The following is a 25,936-nucleotide window of genomic DNA, read 5'->3' as shown; positions in this document are numbered from 1 at the left end:
CCGAGAACCGACTTGTCTAGCCTCCGGGTTTGAGACCTATTTAACGGCTCAGTGCTCGTATCAATCAATGAAAATAAAAAAAATCATAAAACATAAAAATAAAAACGATACGGATACATCATTGCCGAGGTACCAGAGGGTAAGAACAAAGTATGGGCAATCTGCACTGCACCTCTCCTCGAGACGCGAAAATAGACAAGCACTGAGAGGAGCGCACGAAACTCTCCTCACAGCTGGGATCACCTTCTCTAGGCTGACTGCAGGAGGTTCGAATCCTCGCAAGGGACACAGATTGCAATGGTTTTTCTTTCACTATCCTATAGATGATACCATTAGCTTTCTGTGATCCATCTTGTCTGCTGGGAATGAAATGTCTTCTTCTGAAACACTATCCTCAAGCTGAAAAAGAAGTGTGCTTGAACTAAATTTGCAATAGCTATAAACTGAAGCTAAACTCAAGTATTTGTTCCTGACAAAATTCCATGCAAGTGTGACGTAAATTTGACATTTGCTTTACATTTACCTTGCTCATTGAGCAAAGCTGTTCATTTGCTATAAATTTGCATTGGGATCTAACAAAAAAAGAAATAAAAACCCTTATTTAGTGGCCATTTGCCAGTTCCCTGAGGGTGGCCCATTTACTGGGTTCAACTGTATTCAGAATAAAATCTAATGTAAATGAAACTGGAATTAAATGTGATTGATCTATTTACCTTTGCTAGAAATCCGAGGGAAATAATAATTCAGGCCACAGGCCTGCCAATCATCCACTTAGAGGCTGATTACATGAGTCAGGCTGGCCTGCCCACATAATGCCATCCTAGCAAACAGTGAACTCGGCTCATGTAATCCACCCTTACTAAAACAACTAATCGGACAAACAAAAGTGGCAGGCCTCTGCCTACCACAGACATAACATTTTATTTTCATAAACACTGCGAACATATATTGCACAAAACTAACAAATTATTTTGACTTCGGCCGAACAAATTGTCTACAATATAAATAATGTGTTCTATAGCTCATGTCTCCAAAAATCAAGTCACAATAAATCCTAAGAAACTGTCATTTACAATTAAACTGAATAAATAGCTTTATTAATCAAAAGCATTGGTATGCAATTAAAGAATGGGTAAAAGAAAGACTTCTGTCACTTGAAAGCACTGATTTACAAGATGTGCCACTTTTTCACCTGCCAACTTACAAAATTCCATTGAGAAAGCTTTCTACACCCATGTTACTGTCACAATAAATGGGAATTTCAGAGAAATAATTCAAACAATAAAAATGAATACGTAATAGTTTGTGTTTCCAGCACTCTATAAAGGCAACAAAAAATAATGTCTGTATCAAGCATTACTATAATGAGGTTAGCACTTTTGGTTATTCTCTGTAGTTGGTCTTTTTCTTTCTTTTTTTTTTTTTTTGTATATGTATTGTGAAATTTTTATTTTCATGGATCAGTGTAAATTTTGTTTCATATATACAAACAATGTTATTTGTGGAAATCTCCCTATGAAGCTGACAGACAGTATTGATTTTACAGAAATACATATTAATCTGTTGACTTCGTCCAAAGCTTCAATTCATACAGGGTGACAATTTTACATACACATTGGCAGTACAACAAAAGCACTGACTGACAATATGTGCCATCTCATCATCTGCCAACCTATGATGTGCCATCGAGAAAGCTTTCAGTGCCCTTGTGGGAAAAAGTCTTGGCAGGAAAAGAGCAGATTCCTCACTCCCTGAAAAAAAAAATACAGAACCTAAGAAACAGTGAACAGCTTCAAATATTTAAGCTAATAGCGCTATCTACTGCGAGGATCGTGCATCATACGTATCTAATACCGCAGTTCAAAATATATAAACTTCATATATTTCATTGTATCTGATTTATCACTTTCACGGGTTTATTACGAATCGACTTAACGGCCTGCTCCCAGTTGGCTTGTTAGCTCAATTGGTAGAGCGCTGCACTAGTATCGCAGAGGTCAGTGGTTCGAGTCCCGTACAGGCCTCATTTTTTCAGGTGTTATTTTCGCTATTGCTTAAATTAGCGCTATCTACTGCGAGGATCGTGCATCACACGTAAATTTCCTTTGTTACAAGATATCCTTGACCTACACACGGCTAGATTTTCAGATATATTTTTAACTAACCCTTTTGAAACTTTGGTATCGGTATGAAGCTGTTTACTTGAACAAGTAAAGTTCGAACGTGTAGTTCGTGTTTTCCCGCCTTTCTGTTTCCTTGCTTCCAATTACACTCGAGTCTTCATTTGTACTGGCCAGCGTTAGCTAGGCACAGTACGATAAACATCACAACGAGGCAATATGTCAACAGGAGGTCGTTGTTTGGTTTTAGAAATATTAATTCGCGCGCTTTTTTGAACCTCAATATTCCGTTTGACTACTTTGTTAACAAAGCATCACAAAGCATCCGAGAGAAGCACTTGTAGTGTGGTTATTTTACCGTTAATTCGTAGTTAAAGCAAGTAAGAAAAGAATATGGCGGAAAGACGATTGCACGATCAAAACCATGATGTGGTTCCAGCGGCGAAAAAAGGAATAAAGTGTCCGACGATTGCATTGTGCTGCTGGAGGAGTTGATCCGGAGCAATCACGCTCTGGCGAGCGAAAATGTAAAGCTTCGGCAGCAGCAAGAGCGCGGCAACAAAGAAAACTCTGAAGCGCTTCAGCGGATCGAGGGCCGTCTTCAAACTGTTGATAATAATAATGCAGCCAACGTCCGTCGGCGCCAAAACAGAAGACAAAGGCGAACGACGGTAGTAGTTCCACCGGCTTGTCGAGTGAGTAAAAAAACATAACTGATAAGCATGAATAATGTGATATGTGTTCATAATTTGCTTGAATCAGTTCTGTTTCGTGGAAGATTTTCTTTTATGTTGAGTAGATGTTTGGCGCGCGAATTATATGCATAATTAACTTAATTATTTCGGCGGTAATCATTTGACATGATTAGATGTGGTTACATTTACTTGATAATCCTTTACCATAAACAGGTCTACCAGAAAAGTTTTTTTCCTCCCTTTTGTTTCAACGAGAATTATCTAGTATGAAAATTCATTTAATCATTTTTTCTCTTGGACCCTTTTGACCTTGCCTGTTTTATTCACATAGATGGGTAAGGTTAATTTTTAATTGTGCTTGTGTCGATTGCTCTACATCATCTAGCCTTCAAACAACCAGGGTTTTTAAAAAGCGTGAGAGTAGAAATAGGACATACTTGACAAACCGATTGTTGAATTTTTTTTCATTCTTTTAGAGAACTGTGAGGAGAATGTACAAACTCCTTTTGAAAAAAGATGACTTTAGTGGTTTCTATCTTGACGAAGAGTGAGTAATATGTTTTTAGATTCAGAGATATTTTACTTTATCTTGATTGAGCGAGGAAATCCGAGTCTAAGCTGCTGCTTGAAATATTGAGATGTTATGTGAACACCTTATGGTGGTTACAGTCGAACCTCGATTATCCGGACTTTCGATTATCCGGACTTTTTCTCTGGTCCCGTTTTTTTCATGATTATTAATGAGCTTTGATCTTCCAAACTTTATGGGGTAAAAAAATTCAGAGATTATGTCTAAATTCAGGAAAAGTGCGTTTAAAACATTGCCTCCTCCGCTTTCAAAAGATCGAGCACTCGGAGAGTCATCGAAGCAGATTTTTATCTTCATTTCTTTTGTTTACATTATTGTCTCATTAATATTCATATTTTCGATTATCCTGACTGATTACCTAAGTCCCAACAGGTCCGGATAATCGAGGTTTGACTGTACTTTTGTCTTAGTGTTAATGTTGTTACTACAGAATACCAGGCTTAATTGTATTTGTTTTTGTCTTAGAATAAATTCTGACAGCAACAACATCCTTTTTGAGTGGACAATAGAGCAGGCAATACATCAACAAGGAGGACCTGAAAAGTGTCCTTGGACAAAAGAAGTCATAGAAGGTAGCTACCAATAATCATAGCACATGCATTTCACTTTTACTGGGGTGTCATTACATTTTGTGGGTGAGCATAAGGATTTTGCACTCAAGCATATTGATGCATATCTCCTTTATAACAACTTGAGTTTTATTGAAGGCCTTGGCTTGAAAACATTCAGGCAAAATTGTGCTCAAAGTTGGTCAATTTGTCTATTGCCCAGCCCTTAATGATACCCCTGCTTTTAGTCTCTACCATCAATTTGTGTCTTTTACCACTTTCCCCTCAACATAAATGTCATCATAAAACTAGCATTCAGTAACACAGTTAGATACCCTGAAACCTCTAATGAGCACCTTCATTACATGGTCAAATTTAGGACAAGGGGGGGGGGGGGTGCATTTTATAGTTTTTCCTAACTTACATATTAACTTTCCCAAATGTTACAGAAATTTAAATATGTTGCAAACTGAAATTTTCGGGTTTATTTCTTGTCTCTAGATCTGAAACACTTCAGTGTAGATCCTCAAAAAAGCATACTTTACACCTTAGCAATGAATCACTAAGGACATACTAACTTGGCAGATATTCTAAGGTGGCCTGCCATAAATTATTATAAATTTGAACATTGTCATTAATTTATGTGGGAATCTTTTTACAATCAGCTTCTCATGGCATTTTCATAATCATTTCTTTAAACAGCTGCTTTACAAATATATTTCAAATATGTGTGAAAACACAGAAACTGAAGAGTGGTAACCACTATGAGGCTCATAAACAAAAAACCTGGAAGAGTGGTCGCCAAAGAGAGGTATTTATTGGCTAGGATACTATTTTGAACATTTTACTTTTCATATACCCTGCTGTTCACAAATGATGGGGTCCGACAGATGTTCAATGTTACCAGACTGAGTACACCCTCAAGTACACTTGATCAGTGGGAGGGAAGCTATTTCCCATTGAATGTCTTTATTTTGGCACTTCAAAATTGGATGGCTTTGAATATAGACACATCTAAGGGACTATGTTCTTATTAGAGAAATTGTTAAATAAGTGAGGTATTCTGGTCTGTATCTAGAGCCTCCCAAGAAAATCTTTGTAAAATAAATTTGAAAAATATTAAAATGTGATGTGAAATAAATGATAGTTTGTATGCACCATTTGATGGGAAAAAAAAGGACAAAGAGACCCTATATTATAACATGCTTAAGAATTCCATTCTTACAATGGGTACACACATATATATATATCAAGAGAAATTAGTGATTTGGATCATATTTTTCATTTGAAGTCCTATAACACCCTTCTCATGCCTGTTTAATTTTTTTTATTTTTTTTAGAAGTTAATGAGACAAACTACAGCCCTGGAGCTGGTCAACTGGGCCAACCAGCATGAAAAGGGGAGAGCAGCAGAGGTTCTTGTCATGGAGGCAATGAGCAGTGAGGAAAGCTGCTACGAGGATGACGATGGAAATACCTCAAAAGTAACAAAATACTCTGTGCATCACCTTCAGTGGGAAAGTAGGAGAATGAAAATAATTGAAAAGAAACTTGACAAGGCTTATAAGAAAAAGCTCACTTCAAGAGCTAAAGAGAGAATCCATCCAGGGTTTATGGGCAACCTTTTCTGAGATGCCCACCTACTGAAAATTTTCCAGAGTGGGCAATAATACAGTGAGAAAATTGTTTTACTAATCAATGAAATCGAAAATGTACAAAATATCAAGCCAAGTCTAGAATGAGGTTATTTTGCATGCCTGCATGAGGCTTCTTTTTCATTGAATAATTATGGTCTCATCTTAAGTAAGTGATCGTGAATTCTTCAATGTTAATAAATTTCCTCCACATGAGATACTTTTTTCTATATAGATGTACACATCATTTTTGTATATCAAAGTTTCAGCTGCATTTTAGAGTAAGAGAACTGTTTTCTAATACTTGTTTACTAAAAGAAATTAAGGTATATGATCATATTTAATAAGTATTACAGTTGTAATAATGTAGCAAATAACTGAGAGTTATTGCAAATTTAAGTCGATTAAGAAAATTTTTCTGAATTTTAGATTGATAGGTTGAACTTATATTTTTTATTGTTAGACAAGTATCATTTCAAATCACATTTCTTAGTAGCTGGATTTGAGAGTACAATTTGTGAATCAATAGCTTTTTGTGTAGTTTGTTACTACAGCTAGTTATATAATTTGTGTATTTGTCATACTTTTATAGTGGTAAATATTCTATTACCTGCTTGACGAAGATTATATTATACATTGACAAAAGTGAAACAATTTTAATAAAGTATGTCAATCAGTAATTCAAACATTTGGACATCTCTTTTTTTAATTATGTATGGGGCTCGACTGGGATATCCTCAGCTTCATTGTAGGTTTATGTTATCTCAGGGGAACAAATGAGTTTTGAACGAAACTATTTCATCACTGCAATTTCAAACACTTTGTTATTACTTGAATGTGTGATGCTTCTTTTTCTATCAATTGTAAGGTTGCCCAAAATATCATAAGTTATTGGGATATAAATGAGGGTGGGATTAAGCAAATCAAAAGTCAGTTGAAAGTGAAACCTGCAGCCTTTAGAGGCGCTTAAAGGTCACTTAATGATGAATGTTAACAAAACTTGAAATTTAAGAGAATCAGAAAGTACAACTAAAGATGAATTACAACAAAACCTGTAACTTTAAGCAGTACTTAAAGGGAAACAAAAGATTGAAGAAACCTTTAAGATACATTTACAAGTGGAAGTTTTGGTTGACTAAAGTTGACTTTACAAGAATTAAGAGGATTCCTAAATTCAATTAAATGGTTATTTAGGTTTGCTTTCATGTGATCTTAAAGTGTTCATGAAATGGTTATTTAGGTTTGCTTTCATGTGACCTTAAAGTGTTAACTAAATGGTTCATAAGGACACTTTAATTGACTTCGGAAAGTTCAATTAAAGATACATTTCAGAACTTTCGTATGTCACCTAAAGATGACTTAAATACTTCTAATGTTAACCTTTAAGTTACCTTTAAGGAAACTTAATTTAGTTATTTCATCCTGTGCTATTTCAAAGGGATGCAAGCAGACCACGACATGCCTACAGTGGCTAACTACGTTTACAGAAGAGCGCTCTGCGTGGAAGACGATATGCTGTGCATTTATCAGAAGGATTTCTCATATTTCACTGGGTCCAATTGATTTTATCCAGAGAAAATTATCAAAGGTGAACCCCCGAACACCAAGAGGCGACCAAACTAGCAGTCAGCAAATCACTGAAGGAACAGATAGCAAAAAGGAGGACGCAAGGTGAAAAACTTTGAGGCGAGAATTTGCTGGGGAGTATGGAAGAGCCGTAAGACAAGAAAATATCTGCTAGAGCTAACTGGCACCCTTCCTTATGCCCTTAGTATGTGTCCCACTACCATCACACCCCTCGTTAGAGGAAATTGCAGACGTAACAACAACCTGCCAAGTCGTGGATGCTAATGTGGCACTGCGGAGTACGGCTGTACGGGTGCAAACCATTTACCAGAAAGACAACATATTGGCAGTAAGACACAACCGTAGAAGAGAGATCTCACCTTTCTGGCAAGCAGTTCCTCAGGATGATGTACAATGAGGAGGATGAATGGTGGAAATTTTGTGCAGCAAAGAGTATCCCTAAAGTGGCTAAACCAGACTAGTGATTCACTAACATACACCTCCGGTGATGTCTGTAATGGGAATTTCCCCAAGTGCATTCTAACCCAAGTACACGACTTTTCTTCCGATGGATCAGGCATCATTTTAACAACAGAGGAGAATACCAGGCTCTGTAGAATTGCTAATGGAGACTATGGTGACGATGATGACAATGAGAATGAAATTGCTCCACCAACCGCAAAGGATGAGGGAGAAGTATCCCTCCCGATGAGACTGCCGGGAGTTAGTTTATCAGGTCGGAGGACGACACGGTTTATTTCAAGATAAATGTTTTCTGTTGCCAGCGTAGCTGGTATTATAGTAATTGAACTATCTTCACGCTATTTGTTGGTAAGCTGCAACTGAATTGTTACATTTCTGTGTTGCAGGTAAACAATTCGGAGACGAATTATGTTTGAACATGAAAAGCACTGATTTTGGCAATGTGCACCGTGCCTCTTTTTTCTTGTTGACGCTGTTAACGTTGTTATTCTTAAAATTAAAATAGCCCTTTCTCGTTAGTATTCCCTCAACGATGTGGACTCAATGGACTTCAGAAACCGCTCATATATTCACAATCCTCTCGTGTAAGGCCAGTAATCATATTTTATAGTTATATTTTATATAAGACAATGTACACTTCGGGTAAAAAGAAGAAGCTTTTTTGTGAAAACGAGTACAAAGGGAAAATATAGTTTTGAAATCTGGAATCCAGCCACGTATGGAATCCGGAATCCACGAATGTGGAATCCGGAATCCACAGACATGGAATCCGGAATCCACAACTTGGAATCCGGAATCCAAGACTCTCTTAGATTACCTTACATGGGGCGAGATTATCTCTGCAGCTCAGCGATATATCGTTTTCGCCTCCCTGATACATCGTTTACATTCAACGAGATGCTGCCGCCTAACGATATCTTGCTTATGCTGAGCGATATATCATCTGCTGTCGGCGAGAAATCGCCACCGCTACGCGCTAGATCGACGAGGCAACATTAGACCGCTCGGCGAGTTCTCCATCGGACTGATATTGTATTTGTAGTAAGCATAGTGTGTGATTCTATTCGAATGTCTGTCTAGATCTCTTAAGTGTAAAATCACATTTAGTGACGACAGAGTAGTCAGCAGGCCATTAGTACACGAGTGAAAAGTCAAGTTTCGAAGTTAAATCGAAAATGAGAAGTCCACGCTTCAGCGCACTCATTGCTGTCAACTGATAGGAGAAGCGCCTCAAGCCGTAACCGGTCGTTTCCGACTAACGCTTCAATTCGATTGACTGCCGACCGTGTTTGAAAAACTTTGAAATCTATTGTACAACTGTAGGAGGACCCACCCCCAACCCCTTGAAAACCCCTATGATAACTATTTTTGATGGATAATTATTAGACTCAGTTGTGAGTGAATGAAGACACTGTGACACGGGTTTTTTCGGTGACTAAAGATGACATCGTTAGACGGAGGGATACTGAAACTATTGCGCTAGAATAGAAACATAATGCGCCGATTGATCATGACTACAGGGAAAAGCATCGACATGGCCTCCCCCCGGGAATTTAACTTTTGAAGATTGGTTCCAGCCCCCCTAGGCCAAAATCTAGTTCAACTACCTTCTCAAGTGCCAGTTTTTTGTGGGTCTCGATGAGGTTAACTGCTAGCCGTAATTCGGCAAAAAAATCAGCCGTTAAGCATAAAAATTGACATGTTTTAATCGCAAGTCATAAAAAAGGACCTAACCATAAAAAAGTTAATCATTAGCATTATAAAATTAGCAAAATTTTAACCGTTAGCCGTAAGAGCCATCTGCCTATGGAGACCCTCATTTGATTGTCACATCTGTTGTATAAGGAACTTGACTACTGAAGCTTCAAAACCTAGACCTAGACCAATATTCAGAGCCATTAGTTTGCTTTAAGTACTTCCATATTAACGATAAACCATCAGCGTTCCCTTGGAAAGACTTGACACTTTCCGTTCAAATTCCCTACCGCTCCAAGGTAAGGTTCAAAGGACAACAGTCAAAAGCCCGTGGGTTGAACCGGATGTTAAAACTGCGAGTTAAAGAGCACACATATAAAAAGACAAAAATTCAATTCAATTCAATTTTGGTTGTGGAATGCGTCAATTTCGTCAATTTCGAACCACTACCGCTACCGACAGACGACATCATGGACTTGCTAAACATTTGCCTAACGTCTACTTACTTTCAGTACAACGGTAAACACTACAAACAGTTACACGGCACTGCCATGGGGTCTCCAGTTTCTGTTGTTATAGCAGAAATTGTGATGCAGAACATCGAGGAACGCGCCCTTTCGACTTGCCGACAAACGATACCGCTTTGGTTACGTTACGTTGACGACACATTCACCGCCGTTCGACACGACGAAATTGACGCATTCCACAACCACCTTAACGAACAAAACACTGACATACAGTTTACCAGAGAAGTCGAAGAAAATGGCAAACTTCCTTTTCTAGACTGCCTGGTAAGCCACAACGACAACTCATTACGAACGACAGTTTACAGGAAACCGACACACACCGACAGATTACTAGACGAGTCATCCTACAACCCTACATCACACAAAGCCACAACTATCAGAACTCTAACACGACGCGCACAACTAGTATGTGACTCGACAGACAGCTTATCCGACGAGAACAAATACCTTCACCGTGTTTTTACGAAGAACAACTACAACAACGACTTCATCCGACGAAACACTCACCGACCCACTACCACTACCGAAACAAACGACACCACAACCCCTACGACTACAGCAACCATACCGTACATAAAAGGTATGTCTGAAAACATCTCGCGCATCTTACTACCCTTCAATATCCGCGTTGCCCACAAACCCATCACCACACTACGTCAGTTACTAACCAACGTTAAAGACAAAGACGAACCGAGGAACAGACAGGGAACGATTTATAAGATCAATTGTTCCGACTGCCAAGCCTCCTACATCGGTGAGACTGGCAGAAACCTCACAACAAGACTGACTGAACACAGACGGGCGACGAGGAAAGGTGATGTCAGCAATCACATTGCTGAACACCATCGACTTACCAACCACAACATTGACTGGGACTCTGCGCAATGCCTAACCTACAGCACTGACTATTTTCAACGACTGACTGTGGAAAGCTGGTTTACTAACTTAGAACAGACTCCCCTAAACAGATGTCAACAACTACCCGCCCCATACAAACGACTCATTCACGACATAAACATCACAAAGGACCGAAAAAGAACAACCTAGCTTTACCGACAGACCGAAACGGACCAATCACGAACGACTCACGTCACTTGAGTCTTACAGCCAATAACATCACGGCAAAACCAACCGATCATTTCACACGAACTGGAATAAGAACATTCTACTGACAACAATCACTCACTTGACTCTGATGATGACTTCCGCACAGGTTGTCGAAACGTCAGTCACTGCCACCGACAACAGTCCTTCTCAGGACTACACTCACCCGGACGATCAGACTACACCTTCACAGATTCTTTAATGTAAAATAAATAGAGGCATTCGATTGCGGCATGCCGTGTTCTGTTGTGAAGCACGCAGGAGGAAAGCGAGAGCTCTCAAGAGGCAAGGAGAAACACTGAACTACGTCTCGTGTTTCTCCTTTCAATCCTTTCGTGCTCTAGCCGCTTCCTGCGTGCTTTACATTAGAGCAGAGCACATACAAGGGTTTTCTATTTGTTAGATGAAAATAGACAGACTAACAGCCACAGATAGACGCAGAGAAACAGACAGAGAAAGCGATCGACAGAGTTCTTTATGACTTTATCATCAAAAAAAAAAAAACAATAAATAAATAAATAGTTCTCATATTGCAATGATATTTTCAATTGCACGTACAATGTTTTGAATTTGCGTATCATGCCTACAGTTTGCTTGTTCTGTATGGTACAGATTATCAATCTAGCAGTTACTTGCCTTAAAAAAGATATTTTTTTATCAATTGCCTTATGTAGCAACACTCACAATGAAAGAGGTACCCAAGACACAGTATGTACTTTTGAACAGAACTTCCAGCCTGTGGTGCCCAGTGGAAGGTGCGCCAGCTCCATACATTGTGTGGAGAAAAAATGGTGTTGTTGTACAAAATAGCACCAGTATCAGATATCAGCTTCTTGAAACCGCCGAAAATACTGCAAATTACAGCTGTGAGGTACGAAGAGGTGAAAAGATATCATGGAGAGAAATCAGCCTCAACATTGAAAGTGAGCTTTTTTCTTACACCAGTGTAATATAACTATATAAATGATTGATTTTATTGCCTTAACCTGTATTGTTTAATGAATTGCGTAGCATCTTGTTAAATTTCTAAGCAACTCTCCTCCCCGGCTCGTCACCCGTGATGTAGCGGCTCCCTCAAGCTGCCCCGCTGTTCTACACTATGAAATTTGTTCTTGGTTGCCCCTTAATTTATTATGGTATTATATTGTCAACTGGTCTGCCTCCCTCCCATCAGTTGAGACCTGACGTTTAAAGGCACTGATTCTAATATATCCACATGTCGCTTTGCGCCATTTAAATATCAATCTTATCCCACCAGCCGAGCATGAGACCTATTTATCAGAGTTATTCAATGTTCTTTTGCCTCTAGGAGGACTGAACCCCTTTGTATTGCTACAGTTTGAGGAGAATGTTTGTTTTAGTTGTAAAGTTTAATTAATCATCTTCTCTCGTTGCTCTCCACCATGAACCATCCACTGTTTTGTTTGTTTGATTTTCAGACTAACATTTTTGTAGTGTTTGTCTTTCTTTGGAGACTATCTCTCTTTCCTCTTAAAGCAAATTTTCCTCGATTTTAAAATGATTTCTTTACCGATGGAACGCAAACTCTGTGATTATGATAATTACGCTTTCTTAAGGCATTAAATTTATTGAACGATCCTTTATGTCTAAAATTCAGGGTGCCCAGGCCCCTGTGAGTGCAGCATTTTAAAGGGAACAAACAACAATCTGCTTCGAGTGAACTGCAATGGGAAAGAATTGATGTCATTTCCATGGAAAATTCCCCTCGCAACAGCAGGCTTGTGAGTATAAATGAGAGATATCGAATGTTGAGGTGCCCTGCTAGTTGCATAGTAAAGTGTAGATCATGGAGCAAGTGAATCTCATTTATGGTGGCTACTTCTAGATCAGTTTAAATAAATCTGTTTCACATAACTGCAACTGCATCGTAATAGGGATTGATAATGATCTGGCCCCGGTTGTTCAAAGGATGGATAAATTTATCCACCGGATAAGCTTATCCGGTGGATAAAAAGGCTATCCACTGGATAGTTATCCGGCGGATAAAAAGTTGTTGCAGAAAGCACGGATAGCGAGACGTTTAACTATCCGATGGATAACTCGCTATCCAAGCAGTTGCCATGGTTACAGCCCAGGCGTTGCGTGATCTGTTCGCTCGCGCGTGCTAGTGGCGAGACAACATGGCAGAAAATGTTGCTCCTTCTCCGGCAAAGCGCGCTAGAAAACCCAATTTTAGACCCGCCGAATGCGCAGTTATTTTGGAAGAGGCGGAAAAAAATATAAACATTATCAAAAGTAAATTTTCCTCGACACTTTGTAATAAAAACAAAACGCGAATATGGGAGGAAATAACCGAGAAAGTCAATGCCCTTGGAGTTTCCAAAAGAACTGTTGTGGAGGTAAAAGAAAAGTGGAGAGGAATGGTGAGTGGAGCAAAAAGAGAGCACAACAAATGTACCACGGCAGTAAAGAAGACCGGGGGTGGAAAGAAACCGGTTTCTCCAAAGGCTACCACAGCCAAAATTATCGAGCTCTTCGAAACGGATCCGTCTTTCAGCGGCATTTTGGGCGGTATCGACTCAGGTAAGCCACTAATGTTTACAAGTTTGTTGACTTACGAGGATACTTACCACAGTGTGCTGATTGTTTCTGCCGTTCTTTGTTTAAACATGACGCAGGGTAGCAGGTGATTTTTCTTCTTTTGGAAAGTTCACAATCCCTGTAATTCGTCTACGTTTCTAAAATTCAGCGGACCCTTGTTGAATTGAATCGATCGAGAAAAGCTAAGCTGCTCTTGTATCGTGGCCGAAAAGTACTTCTAGACTTAAACGTTTCACACATTCGGACCCATTTTTCGTAATTTTTTTCCAATTTGATTGTGAAGTGAACAAACGCTACCTTAATCATCGATATTACAGAGCGTTTTTTTTTTCAGAACGGTTTCCTTGGCAGTCCGCAATGTATTTAGAGATGACTTACTTGTCTGAAATTCTCCATTTTAAAGGTTCTTGACAGCTGATAACTGTTGTCATTGAAATTAATTCCTTTTATTATAATAAATATATTTTTTAATTCAATAGGAGTGTTAACTCAAATTTTCTAGAGTAATTTTCAAGGAATGCGTACCAATTTATGGTCAGAACTTACACCATATAGGAATCAAAGGTTTAATACATTTTGTACAAATTCTACACAGCACAGGTTTCAGACTTATCAACAGTGGATACAGGGGTTCTTGGAATAGAAACTGAACTTCACCCTGTTGCTTCACACTGCATACTTCCAGACACCTGTGAATCCGCAGACCCCAGTGAACTGTCACAGCTAGATTGCCCCAGTATGAATTCTGATACTGTTCCATCAGTAACATTGGAGGAGCCAGCAATACTTGCCAAGCCACACTCAAGAAAAAAGGTCACCATTGATGACATCAATGATATGCACTTTGAAGTCCTTAAAAAGGAAAATGTAAAACTTGACCTAGAAATTGAAAATCTAAAACTAAAGAAAAAAGAAATAATGTTAAGGATTCAGGAGCTTGAGTCTCGAAGAAGGTCCGAAAATAATTTATGAATCAATCTTTATACAATCGAACTGAAATGGCTTTGATTGTGACTCATGTAACTGGTTATTTATGGATTGTTACTGTCAGCTCCCCATATTTTCAATCCACTGATAAACCATTTCCCCAGAAATGTACACAGGCTTTAATCACATTGGCTTTAATTTGGTTTCCTTTTAGTACCAATGCATCAATCTGTTGGAAGTTTCAAAATCCCTCCCTTTAAAAATTTGAGATTGGTTTGTTCAAATTCTGCCCCGGCCCCTCCTCCCTCCCCCCCTCCTTGGGCAAAAAAATTTGTTCAAATTCCCCAACCATTTGTAAAAGCCAAAATCAGCCAACATGACTTTGTGCACCTCGACCAAATTTTTTAAATCTAGACCTATACCATTTCTTCTTGAGCCATTTTCGGTTACAGAAGTGAATTTTTTTTTTTGCCATAAACTCTGCTTTAGTTAAAGATATATCACTTGTATTTCACTGAAAAAACTTAACAATTCTAGTTCAAATTACCAACCCCAGCCAGGCACAGATGATGGTTGAATGCCCAAGGTTGCCCAGCCTGGGGGAAGGGGTGGTAGGGTGGAATCCAATACTTCAAATTAATTGGCCCATAATTTTGTGATTCAAATTTTTTTCTTCTCAATTTTCAATTCTCAAATGAGTTTGAATTTGTTTTCTGTTATAATGCTCTCAAATGAAGGGAAATGAAGGAAATAAAAAAAACAGTTCTACCAATTTAAAACCAAAAAAAATAAACTAACTGTACATGCATGTGTTTATTGGTAAAATAGAAAGTGCAGATATAAAGCAAAGACAAATGCATCATGTAACTAATATTTACATCTCTATAATGTAAAACTAATTATTCAATGGAGTTTATTAATTACATGTAAATATATCTTTTCAAGAGTTAGTTACACCGAAGCAATTTTGAGCATTCCTTGGATTTAACCACAATTTATATTTTTTCATATCAAAAGAAAATTTAATTTTACAGACCCATCATTTAATTTAGAAAACAGAGGGCATTTTAAGAAATATTTATACAATTAATTTACACTATGAAGTTCAAAGTTCATTGATCATTTCATGTGATTAAACAATGCTTGAAGCAGCAATTTTAATTTTCCATTGCACTTTTTCTGTAGTCATACAAATAACAAAATCTTCATTAATATATTGAGAATTGCAGTTGAAACCAACCAATGACTTGAAAATCACTTCCTCACTTTAAATTCAATAAATTACAGAGTGAATAAAGAGGCAATGAATAAAAGACAATAAAAGGCTGCTTGCAAATAGCAATTTGTGGGCTTATTCATTTTGTCAAAGTAATGTTGAAAAAGTAGAGAAGCCCCTATCTATTGGCTAAAAAGACTTGTTCTTAATATGGTAACATGATTCCATTCAGTTTAAACTGGACGATTGACCTTTTATTGCCTTAAGATGCCATTTACAAGATCAAAATGACGACAATTAGAAGTGGTAATATGACCAAGAGAGTCCAATGCAGTCGAGTCCCATTTTTAAATCATGAGTTTGATTACAGACTGAATTGGATATCGACACAAAGTGCTGTTACCAATTAATCAAAACTATGACAAAATTTGAGAAAGAAACTGGACATTGGTTGTATGTTTTCATTATAAAAACAACAGTACACTTGGCGAAAGGCCCAACAGCAGTAAATGCCCTTAATGCAATTTGCCCATTTACACAGGCATGACATGTTAAGTGTCCCTTAAACTGTCCTATAACAACCATGATGCATACACGCACTATAAGTGGTCATACAAGACTCATGATAAACAATCACATTCAAGAATTTTGCTAAGTTTTAATTAAGGAACTTGTGAGAAATAGATAATCAGAGATCACAATACAAATTTTCATGCAAACATTTAAGCCAGAACTGGGTGTGATGAGCATAAAAAAGGTGAATGATCTAATTTGAAAGTAGAATGTACAGACTGTATTAGGTGTTTCTAGAAGAAAGCCAAACTTCACTTTATCCCAATGTTGAACATAAAGATTGTCAAAACATAAATTCTTCACTGGTTAAGAATGACCAGAAGGTGTTGCTGATCATGAAATTAGAGACTTTGCAAAAGATACACATTGGACTATCATAAAAAGAGTAATGAGAGTTTAACTATTTCTCACAAGAGTATACAATTGATTCCAAAAACACTGACTTCTAAGAAGCGTAAGCAGAGAACAATGACACCCAAGGCTTTATTGTTACACATGAAAACAATAACCCCAATTAGTTGTACATGGTATATAGCAGCCATCCACACTTTCCTGAAAGGAACATATTGTGCTCATCAAAGATTTCCATGAACAATGAAATAAATAATGCATTAATCTTGTAACCATGCAAAGATTTTCCATAAAGCCATTGGGTCTCATTGTTGATGGACCATACCATTTACAGTGCATATCAACATTTTTGCAATGAAATGTATGTTTGAGCTTGAGCCCCCTGTGTAGAACTTAAAAAAAAGTGTTAGCAATGTGCTCCCTAACAGCATTACCAGTTTCACGGCCATGATACTGACTGTGAAGGTCAGGAGCACACCCTTCATCATCCATTTCACAGTCCTCTGGATCTGGCTCCCTTAAACTTATAGCAAGGTTATGTAAAATACAACAAGCTACAATTATTGAGCACACCCTGTGAGGAGCCATCCTTACTTCGGAGTGCAGCACATGAAATCTCCTTTTTAACACCCCAAAAGTTCGCTCAATGGTACATCGCGTTATTTTGTGAGCTCTGTTGAAACGTTCTTCCAGTGGTGTTTTGGGGTTGAGATAGGGAGTCATGAGGAATGGGGAACATGCATATCCACTATCTCCAAGTAGTACACCATCTGCCAGACCAGTTCCTTCCAGGTCACGCCCTATGGCTGATGTTCGAAAAATGTGGCTATCATGTGTAGAGCCAGGCCATCTAGCCACAACATTTGTAAACATTTCTACAAAATTCAATTACATTCAATGCAACACAAATGGTTTTTACGTCCAACAGTGAAAAAAAAATTAGCAATTTATAGTGCAAGTGTACGTTTGCCTAGTCTTAAATTGTATTCCCGTTAAAGTTTCGTAATGTGAGCATACACACAGACCCTAAATTTGGAGCTGTAATCGTAGGGTTTTTGTAAATTCATTTTGTCAAAACGAACTGTTCGAAACTGGATTGCCGCTTGCATTTAAATCACAGTTTATAACCAACATCAATTAACTACAACCTATCCCTTTTCTAGAAATGGTAGATTCCAAGAGATTTCTTGACATGTATCTTTGAGTAACAGCAAATTACATGTTATTAAACAATGCTACTTAGCGAAAGAATGCTCTGTAAAATTATGTTATGTTTCAGCACTCAATCCAACACAGTCCACTGAAAAATGTCCGTGTTGGAAGACACATCAAGTGATCACCGATTAATATTTTCCTTGCGGTCGTATCACCATTCGAAGGCTCAACACTTGTTAGCAAACAAGATCGATTACAGTTGAGAGTTCCCGAATGGAAAGGGAGATCTCACGGTTCAAAAACTCAATTATTTCAATCAATTCATTCAGTTCGTTTCGTCGTAAATTGTGTACATGCGTGAATCTTGGGATCACATGATTGATCACATGCGTTACTCAGGCCAATCACTCGCACATTCCTCCCTACGTGACAGAAAAGCGTTACAATTTTAAAGCGAAATTCTTCGGCTTTCATGCTCATATTTGGGACAAAATAATACCTGTAATACACATGAGATAGTAAGCATAGTAAAGCTTGGGTTAAACGGAATGTTACCCTTTGCTATACAAATAATGAGAGCAACACAAACTTGCTTACCTCGATGGTCGCAGATTGCCTGGACATTGATTGAATGAAATCCTTTCCGGTTCACGAAGTCCGGCTCGTTTTCGTGAGGGGCCTTTATTCTGACATGAGTACCGTCGATGCACCCGATAGCACAGGGAAAACCACCTACTCTGAACAAACCTTGCTTTATTTCGTCTCGTTCTGCACGAGTGCACGGAAATTTTATGAAGTCGCCTAACTTTGCAGTCAAGGCTTTTGTCACCCGGCGAACTATCCGGCTGACAGTCGACTTGTCAAATCCCTGAAAAGTGTCACCTATTACTTGAAGAAACGAACCCGAAGCTAAGAATCTGAGGGTGATAAGGACTTGCATTCTAGCAGGAACAGCACGGTTGCGATTTGTTTGGGGAGCGATATCGTCTGCAACAAGGCCAACGATGTACTGTAGCGCCTCTCGTCCAAAGCGATACCTGGATCTCAATTCAGCGTCTGTATATGTTTCAAACGGATCGAGTTGGCGGCGATAAATTCTCCTTTTTCTTCGATGTTGAATGTAGGGAAGGTTACAGCGAAGAAGATGTAACTGTCGAGCAGCCATTTTATTTGTGTTTATCCGGTGGATAAAACTTATACTACCTACCTAACCATGGATAAATTTATCCACTGGATAGCGAGTGGATAGCGCTATCCATGCTTTCAACAACCGATATGACGCCATGGATAAAATTTATCCACTGGATAGCGATTTATCCAGCGGATAAGAAGTTATCCATGCTTTGAACAACCGGGGCCTGTTCAATAACAAATAATACATAGGAGTATAATTTCATTATTGTCATGGGTATTGATTATTTGAGTATTTAAGGATCTGTACAAAGTACTGGAACAGAAACAATAGGATATAGGTCCCCTACGAGGTTTAAGCTCCAACAAACCCAGCTATCACACCCCAGGGGAGGACATCCATCACTCAGCTAGTAAAATAAATAAAATAAAATAAAAAATTTAACAGTTCTTAACGTGGAGAAACACTTAGTTAGAGGCTAGTTTACAGGTTTTTCACCAAACAACTGAAAGAAATATTTCAAATTGAAAATAACATTATTAAGAATCCCAACTGGCCGAAGGCAAACCAGTTGGCAAAATTACAAGCATGGCCAAGGATTTGGAACTCGGGGCTACCGTGAAACAAATTCAGATAGTGGCCAGGGCGGGACCTGAACCCGGGAGCGGCGGATCGACCATACTGCCTTCTAATAATCTCGTGCGTCGGAAATTAACGTCTCTTACCCCTAACCCTGCAGGAGACAAGACCTCCATTTATTCGTCCCTATCCGAGAAGACTAGAATATAAAAAAATTGGATAGACTAAAAAATATGGAAGTAGCCTTATTAAGCACAAACTTTCTTTTTACTCCGCTGTGGGCAGCTCTATATACGAATAATCCAACTCATCCTCCCCCTGAGAGATTAAAACCACGAAGAATGCTCTTCACTAAAATATGCAATGTTTGCCTTATACAACCGACCAATTCTTTCAAGCAGAATGTGATACAGATTGTATTTCCTGTCCCATACCTTGCGATATAGGCCTGAATGTACGTAGCATGTGATTATGCGCCTTTACAAATGAACAGGTGTTCTGTAATCTTAAACAATTTATTAAGACATTTTGTGTGATCACTCCAACATTTCCCGCTGCAAACCTTTCTTGTTAATTTACTCACCCTATATCCTCTAGTCAGTGCTGCCCGGCTTATTACGAATACGGAAGTACACAGCAGTGTGCAATGTCATAATGAGTGATGGAAGGAGGGAGAAAAAGCATTAAAAAAAATTAATTAAAAACAAAAATAATTAAAAACGAAGAGTGCAAAAAGAAAAAAGAAAAAAAAACTTGCGTGACTCAATTAATTTTGTTCCAAATCATAGCGTGTTGTCCTCTTTAGGGACTTAAGATGTCAAACCAGAAAGAAAACATGAGTTCTTGGGCAACATTAGTTTAATAACGTGTATATTGTAGCCCCCCATAACAGTACGTAAGAAAAAAAAATACAATTTTTCAAGTATACTTTATTCCCTGAAATTTGTTCTCGAATATCATGCAATCGACTTTCCATTTACTTATTTTTGGTTGGGAGTTGAACAACAACCAGTTGAAGAAATTACCATCAGGCATTTTCAGTAACAATACCCAGTTGAGAGGGCTGTAAGTCTAAAGCCTTTCATATTTGCGCAAGGGACGCGTCTAATGCATATCGCATTTAAATTGTGAAAATACCAGCAGATCAGGGCAACAATTTATCAGCAACAAACTAAAGCATTTACCACAGAAAATTGTGGGAGAGGGATGGAGGGGGTGAGGTGTACGTGAAATGCACTCTTTTTTTCAAAGAGCATTATTCAAATGCTCTTTGAAAAAAAAATTACTACTCATGTTCCCCCACGAGCCCCAAGAGCACTTTTTCTCCGAATTTTGGTTGTTAGGTCGTTAACTTACCATTACTGAGAAACACCTTATTGCGAAAAATTGCTAAGCTACCTCGTGCTCTTTCAGAAATAATTACTGGGTTTTTTTCTCCCTTTATTTCTCAGAGGTAAAGAAAATGCCACTTGAGAAAGCACGAACGCCGTGTTGATTCACATCTCCATTTTTGATTGCCGCTGTCAAGTTTGAATTTTTCGATGAAATGACAACTAACTCTGAAAAAGATACATAAAATCTATGAATCACTGGCATTTTTTTTCTTGGGTGGGGGGGGGGGGGTTCCATCAGCTTTAGATACCGGTTCCAATGAAACAAAAATCTGAAATAATGAGTATAAGTGTCCATTTGAAAATAGTTATTTGATGCAGAATTTTGCAACGAACGGTCACTTGCCATATAAAGTACCCCCCCCAAAAAAAAGGAAAAAAGCAAATCTTTAATGGTAATTTCTTACACGATGACGTCACAACAAAATTAAGATTTTCCATTATGACCAAACCTAAAGGCTGACGAGAAATCCTTAGTAAAAAGCAGCTGAATGCAATCTTTCACAAAACAATCGAGACATTCTGTATTGTTAATATAATATTTAACTCCTTTCCCACTTTTTTTGGTAATTACTCTATTCCATACCGCCTCCTCCCCTATTCTACGTAGTTCAGTGTTCAAGTCTGTGTTTCACCCTGTTCTTTTGTTTATTCTTTGCACCAAAAACGCTTTCGTGACACCAATAGTGACAATTCAGTTTAAATGAGCCAGTTATTTAAACTTACCGTCCAACAACTGTGGATGACTGTGTCATTTCCTTTAATTTCTCTCCAAGCGTCTATGAAACATTATCACTCTGTACGCAGAATTTACAACTTTGTTGATCTGAAAAAAAAAGAAAAATGTTCCGAATACTGTGGAGGGGGTACAAATCCCATGTACTAGTCCTTACTAAATCCAGACCCCACATTCTAGTATCTCTGAATCACGTTTCCTCAGCTCACTGTAGTAACAAAATACCAACACCTCAGCTCTTTTCTCTGCACATTATCACAAAATACAGGACGGTGTTAGATAACTCACGAGCCCCCACGGATTCTTTAAGGCCTTTATAGGAGCACCCGGTACCTTATAATCTTACTTGAATTTGACTAGAGCTATTTACTGCTGTTTATATTTCTCTTAAACTGGACTGAGTGATGCGCTTGAATTAGTGTGCAGTGGAGGGTATAGTGTGTTGCTTCCAGTTTGTCCTTTTTCCAAGTCTTTTAGTTGAAAATTGTTTTTAAATTATTATAGAAATATTTAGTGGATAAAAAAAGTTTACAACATTAAACAGATAGAAGCGTTTTTCTTTTTAGAAATTTGAGGTTATAACCTGGGATATATATAGATAGAAAGAAAGTAATATGGAAAGAACGGTTCAAAATCAGTATGGGATACGAAACTAGAATCGTTTAAAACAAACTTTACATTGTGAGCGACTTTGGCCGAAGGTTTTCTTCGATCAAATTCAAGTTAATATATGTAAGTGCGAAATATGAAAAAATCGAAAACCCCTAAACCTTGCCAAAGTATAGGTCTGGATGAACTATTTTAAGACAACATACTTTGAGTTCCTTTGCATTTTTTTTTTTACGCGAACGGCACGAAAGTCGGGTTAGTGGCTCTCCTGTGAGCTTCAAAAGGTCCAGACAACCCATTATTTGAGCGTCGTTTGAAAATAAACAGAACGGTAAATGTGACCAACGTAACGATTTTTTTCAATGAAAAGAACACGTATTTACGAGCACCCTGAAGTACTATTTGTCCAATTCTGTCGCGAACTGAATTTTTGGGTAATCTGCGTTCTTTTTTTTTTTTTTCATTATTCCACTCATTTAGGCGGACAAAAACAAATAGAAAAATTGAGAAGGTAAAATCGCACCTTAATACATGGCATGGGATTATATCAAGTTAATCCAGCGAAAGAACAAGGCCTCTTCATCACAAAACTCCAATAACATTTTAGGACCCCAAACAAGTGACATAGAGGTCAAAGTACGCCATTCCTTGTCACGCAATTAGAGGTGAAAAAATCAACAATGCGTGCTTTGAAAAGACCTCAGGCCGTTTTGGGGGCGAAAAAATCGTTTCTTCTCTGGATAGAAAGCTAATTTAGGTCAACTTCTGTCGTTTTCGCTGTTCGGGTTACCTGATATTTAAAATTTTAGCGGTTATTTTAGAAACAAAAACAACCCAAAATGCAAAATCGTCCTGTTCGAAGCGGCCGGGCACGGATACAAATTGAAACTGCTAACGAACCACAAAATCAGCATGTTCGCCATATTTACACTTTACTTTGAGTATTCTTTATGAGTTCGTAAATACCATCCATCATCGCAAAACATGGATGGTGCATTCGCTTCAAATAATTACTAACTAAAGAAGCTCTTGAATGTTAAACAGATTCTCCTTTTCAGCAAAGTTTTCTATGTAATATATCAGTGCATACCAAGTGATATCAGTGACAACAGTACTTTTGCATTCGACACATTTAACCTCTCTAGCAAACATAGCTAATTTAAACAATTTTGCACCAATTTTAAAATATTTTTCTTACTAAGTAGGCATATTACTCACATTACTGGTACACAGAATTTGTTGAGAGCTTAGTTATCATTCTCATAGCAAGTATGCTATAATTATTGTGCACCAACTTGACCGAGATTGTACCCTTCCCAAGTAAATGCACCTGCAAGGCGCTTAACTAGAATTTCCTTATTACCTCCAGTGATTAATCCTCTACTGCGTAAAGCTTCCTTTAAACCAGGTACTGTCATCAAAGTTAGATTGATAGCTTCACTTCTTGCCTCAGTGGCATTGGAGAACTATAGATGAGACCACAGTGATAAGTTATCAGCAAAGTGAGTATTGCACTGTTTACAGACGCTGGGTTTTAGTGCACACATCACTGATTCTGTCGCACCTCTGCTGCTTACACAAGACACTAGGTCAATACTAGACAAACAAACTTGACAACTGAGCAAATCATTTTCTTTATTTCCACCACACTTGCAAACATTTGATTTGTAACAGTGTGGCAGAGAACGCGATTGGTAGTGTGAGGTATAAGAGGCGGGCATTGGTTGATGTTCTGGGAGGTAAAATGAGCGAACATAATCACTTTGCATTACTTGCCACCCTTAACCAGTGGTGGTACTTACATTTGACCGGTTAGTTAAGGTCAAATCTTTCCTCACTCTAGAATTCCTGGCCTCTTTAGCCTGCAAAGAGACAGTGCCATAACCCACCCTATACGTAGTCAACAGCAAATTTGCATGATAGGGAATGGCATATCCAACTGTCCATGTTGTGACATTAACACTGGATGAAAAAAGCAAAGACATCAAGTTAAAATACATACTACACATTTCTTGCGGTTCTGCAACCTGGGTATAATTGGTCTCTATTCTATTAAAACGCCCCCCTACATTCCTCAGATACTCACCAATCTTGCTAAGAGCCAGATTGTTTGTGCCTCTGTTTCATATTGACTTTCTTCAGTGTCAACTAAACGATAGTAATATCTAGCCAATGCAATGGCTTGATTACCGATAAGCCTGACTGGTAACTTGTTATACCTGTTTGCTTCATCACTAAAATGTTCTTTTACTCTTGAAGCCAAGTATCCCAGTCGACACTCCTAGTCCACACCCCCCCCCCTCCCCACCTGATGCATGCCTTATATAAGGAAAACTTCTCTTCTGCAGGTATTGCTTTAGGTCCACCTCTGATTTCTGCAACATCCCCTGCTTCCTAGCACGCTCCCCAACACTGTCTGTACCAGAAACCCTCAAAAGAGTCTCTATTCCCTATAGGCGCTCCCAGAGCAGAAACAAAAGGATCAAACTTTCCTCTTCCCACTGCCTCTAAGTACAGGAGATCAAAATAATGTTGCCAGGCATTGATCATACAATGCATGGGTTCTGGCCTTAACCTGTCTGGAAAATGCCCAATCCTAGGAAGACCAAACTGTCCGATGCCATTTTCAACCATGAACTGTAACTTTCTGGAATTTCATTTTTTTTTCCTGAAAGGTTTGGGGAAAGAGAGGCAGGAAAATTGTTTACCTTATCAGTATTAGAGGTTCTCATTTCCTTAGTGCAAGGTTTCCAGGTGTCATCTTTACCCATTCCAAAACTACCCCCCTCCCCCTTAGTGTTCATGTTTCCTTTATGAACATTTGCATTTGGGGAAGGATATGTAGCTGCCTGGTTGAGTTCATTGGCAGCCCAGCTCTGCCAAGACATGCCTGCTCCTGGCTGACATTCAACAGTGCACCCTTTATCACAAACAGTCACAACATTACCTTCCAACATTTTCATCTCTTCAGTGAGCTGCTTCCAGAGGTCATGCATTATTTGATCTTTCTCTTTTACACTTACACCTGATCACCAAAGTTCCAGCACACCATACTTCCAATTGACATTGTCAGCTCATTTGTTTCAGGAGCTCCATCATCTGACAACTGAAAAATGAAATGATTTTCATTTTCATTGAACCAGACAAGTTTACAAGAAAGATGGGGAACTCTCATGTGCAAATCAATAATCAGAAACACCTGATGCCCCTGGGATCTGTGTGACTTGACCAATGTCTAAGCTTTTAACAAACTTGTCAACACTATCATCTGAGAAACTGAGATTGGGTAACCTTAAGTGAACTCCAAGACATTTAATGTTACGTAGCACCCAGACTTCTTTTTCAGTATTAAAAAAATGAACTTTGTGTTTTACAGACAAGATTTATATCTTTAAGTGGCACGGACTGTTTCAGTACACTTTCTGAATATTGATAATCATTAATGGCTCTCTCAGAAATACCCTGAAGAAATTGGCTCCAGTACAAAATTCAAAAGAATACATTATCTCAAGCGAGGCCAGAAAGGCTAATTTAAATTTAAAAAGAATATCAATCCAGCATCCATTTATGAAGTGGTCAATGGTTTCGTAGCTTGCATTGGCAGCCAAAAAATCCCATGCCCTATCCAACAGCTTACCTATCGTAGACGAGTCATTTCATGGAGCAGTCAGTCGAAAAGCCTGATTTTTCTTTCTTCTGCCATGGAAGTGAAAGGCCATAGCCACTGAATATAAAAGAAAAAGG

At 38.4% G+C, this 25,936-nt stretch overlaps 2 protein-coding genes, 2 long non-coding RNA genes and 1 pseudogene across 6 annotated transcripts in view; 3 read left to right on the top strand and 2 right to left on the bottom strand.

Moving 5' to 3' along the window:
* Positions 1-877: 877 nt before the first annotated feature.
* On the bottom strand, positions 878-2,302 carry LOC148737802 (uncharacterized). Its single transcript, XR_015997396.1, has 2 exons — positions 2,166-2,302; positions 878-1,751 (listed from the first exon to the last, which is right to left on the bottom strand). It is a non-coding gene; the product is annotated as an uncharacterized LOC148737802 (long non-coding RNA).
* Positions 2,303-2,752: 450 nt separating this feature from the next.
* LOC148737801 (uncharacterized) lies at positions 2,753-6,272 on the top strand. Its single transcript, XR_015997395.1, has 5 exons — positions 2,753-2,815; positions 3,292-3,362; positions 3,870-3,976; positions 4,655-4,763; positions 5,293-6,272. It is a non-coding gene; the product is annotated as an uncharacterized LOC148737801 (long non-coding RNA).
* A 772-nt stretch (positions 6,273-7,044) lies between these two features.
* On the top strand, positions 7,045-8,313 carry LOC148737800 (uncharacterized; annotated as a pseudogene).
* A 3,134-nt stretch (positions 8,314-11,447) lies between these two features.
* Positions 11,448-25,936, top strand: part of LOC111336445 (slit homolog 1 protein) — a 36,422-nt gene continuing 21,933 nt past the window's right edge. Inside the window, exons 1-2 of the mRNA XM_088751285.1 lie at positions 11,448-11,884; positions 12,580-12,703. Coding sequence (XP_088607411.1) covers positions 11,647-11,884; positions 12,580-12,703 — 362 coding nt within the window. The 5' untranslated portion in view covers positions 11,448-11,646. The remainder of the gene's footprint in view (positions 11,885-12,579; positions 12,704-25,936) is intronic.
* Positions 20,772-25,934, bottom strand: LOC148737799 (uncharacterized). 3 transcript variants are annotated; one of them, XR_015997394.1, is made up of 5 exons: positions 25,830-25,934; positions 24,082-25,298; positions 23,556-23,658; positions 21,574-21,673; positions 20,772-21,015 (listed from the first exon to the last, which is right to left on the bottom strand). XR_015997394.1 is itself a non-coding variant. In XM_088751290.1 (4 exons), exons 2-4 carry the CDS (start codon positions 24,199-24,201, stop codon positions 21,627-21,629), a joined length of 357 nt encoding a protein of 118 aa, XP_088607416.1. In that variant the 5' UTR covers positions 24,202-25,298; positions 25,830-25,932; the 3' UTR covers positions 21,080-21,626. The 3 variants fall into 3 exon arrangements, 1 of the variants encoding a protein (XP_088607416.1); XR_015997393.1 differs by having other exon boundaries at positions 23,995-25,298; positions 25,830-25,928; XM_088751290.1 differs by lacking the exon at positions 20,772-21,015 and having other exon boundaries at positions 21,080-21,673; positions 23,995-25,298; positions 25,830-25,932.

The sequence above is a fragment of the Stylophora pistillata genome, chromosome 2 (assembly GCF_964205215.1).
Source record: "Stylophora pistillata chromosome 2, jaStyPist1.2, whole genome shotgun sequence".
NCBI classification, from domain to species: domain Eukaryota; kingdom Metazoa; phylum Cnidaria; class Anthozoa; order Scleractinia; family Pocilloporidae; genus Stylophora; species Stylophora pistillata.
This window is presented reverse-complemented; position numbering and strand designations above follow the sequence as displayed.

Bases quoted from the DNA above. Each gene is read 5' to 3' on its own strand.
- LOC148737799 (XM_088751290.1), bottom strand. From the start codon at position 24,201: ATGTGTAGTATGTATTTTAACTTGATGTCTTTGCTTTTTTCATCCAGT. The intron at 23,659-23,994 runs GTAAGTACCACC...TCTCATCTATAG, and splicing joins CCTTAACTAACCGGTCAAAT to TTCTCCAATGCCACTGAGGC. The intron at 21,674-23,555 runs GTAATAAGGAAA...TTTTTTTTTCAG, and splicing joins TAGAGGATTAATCACTGGAG to ATCAACAAAGTTGTAAATTC.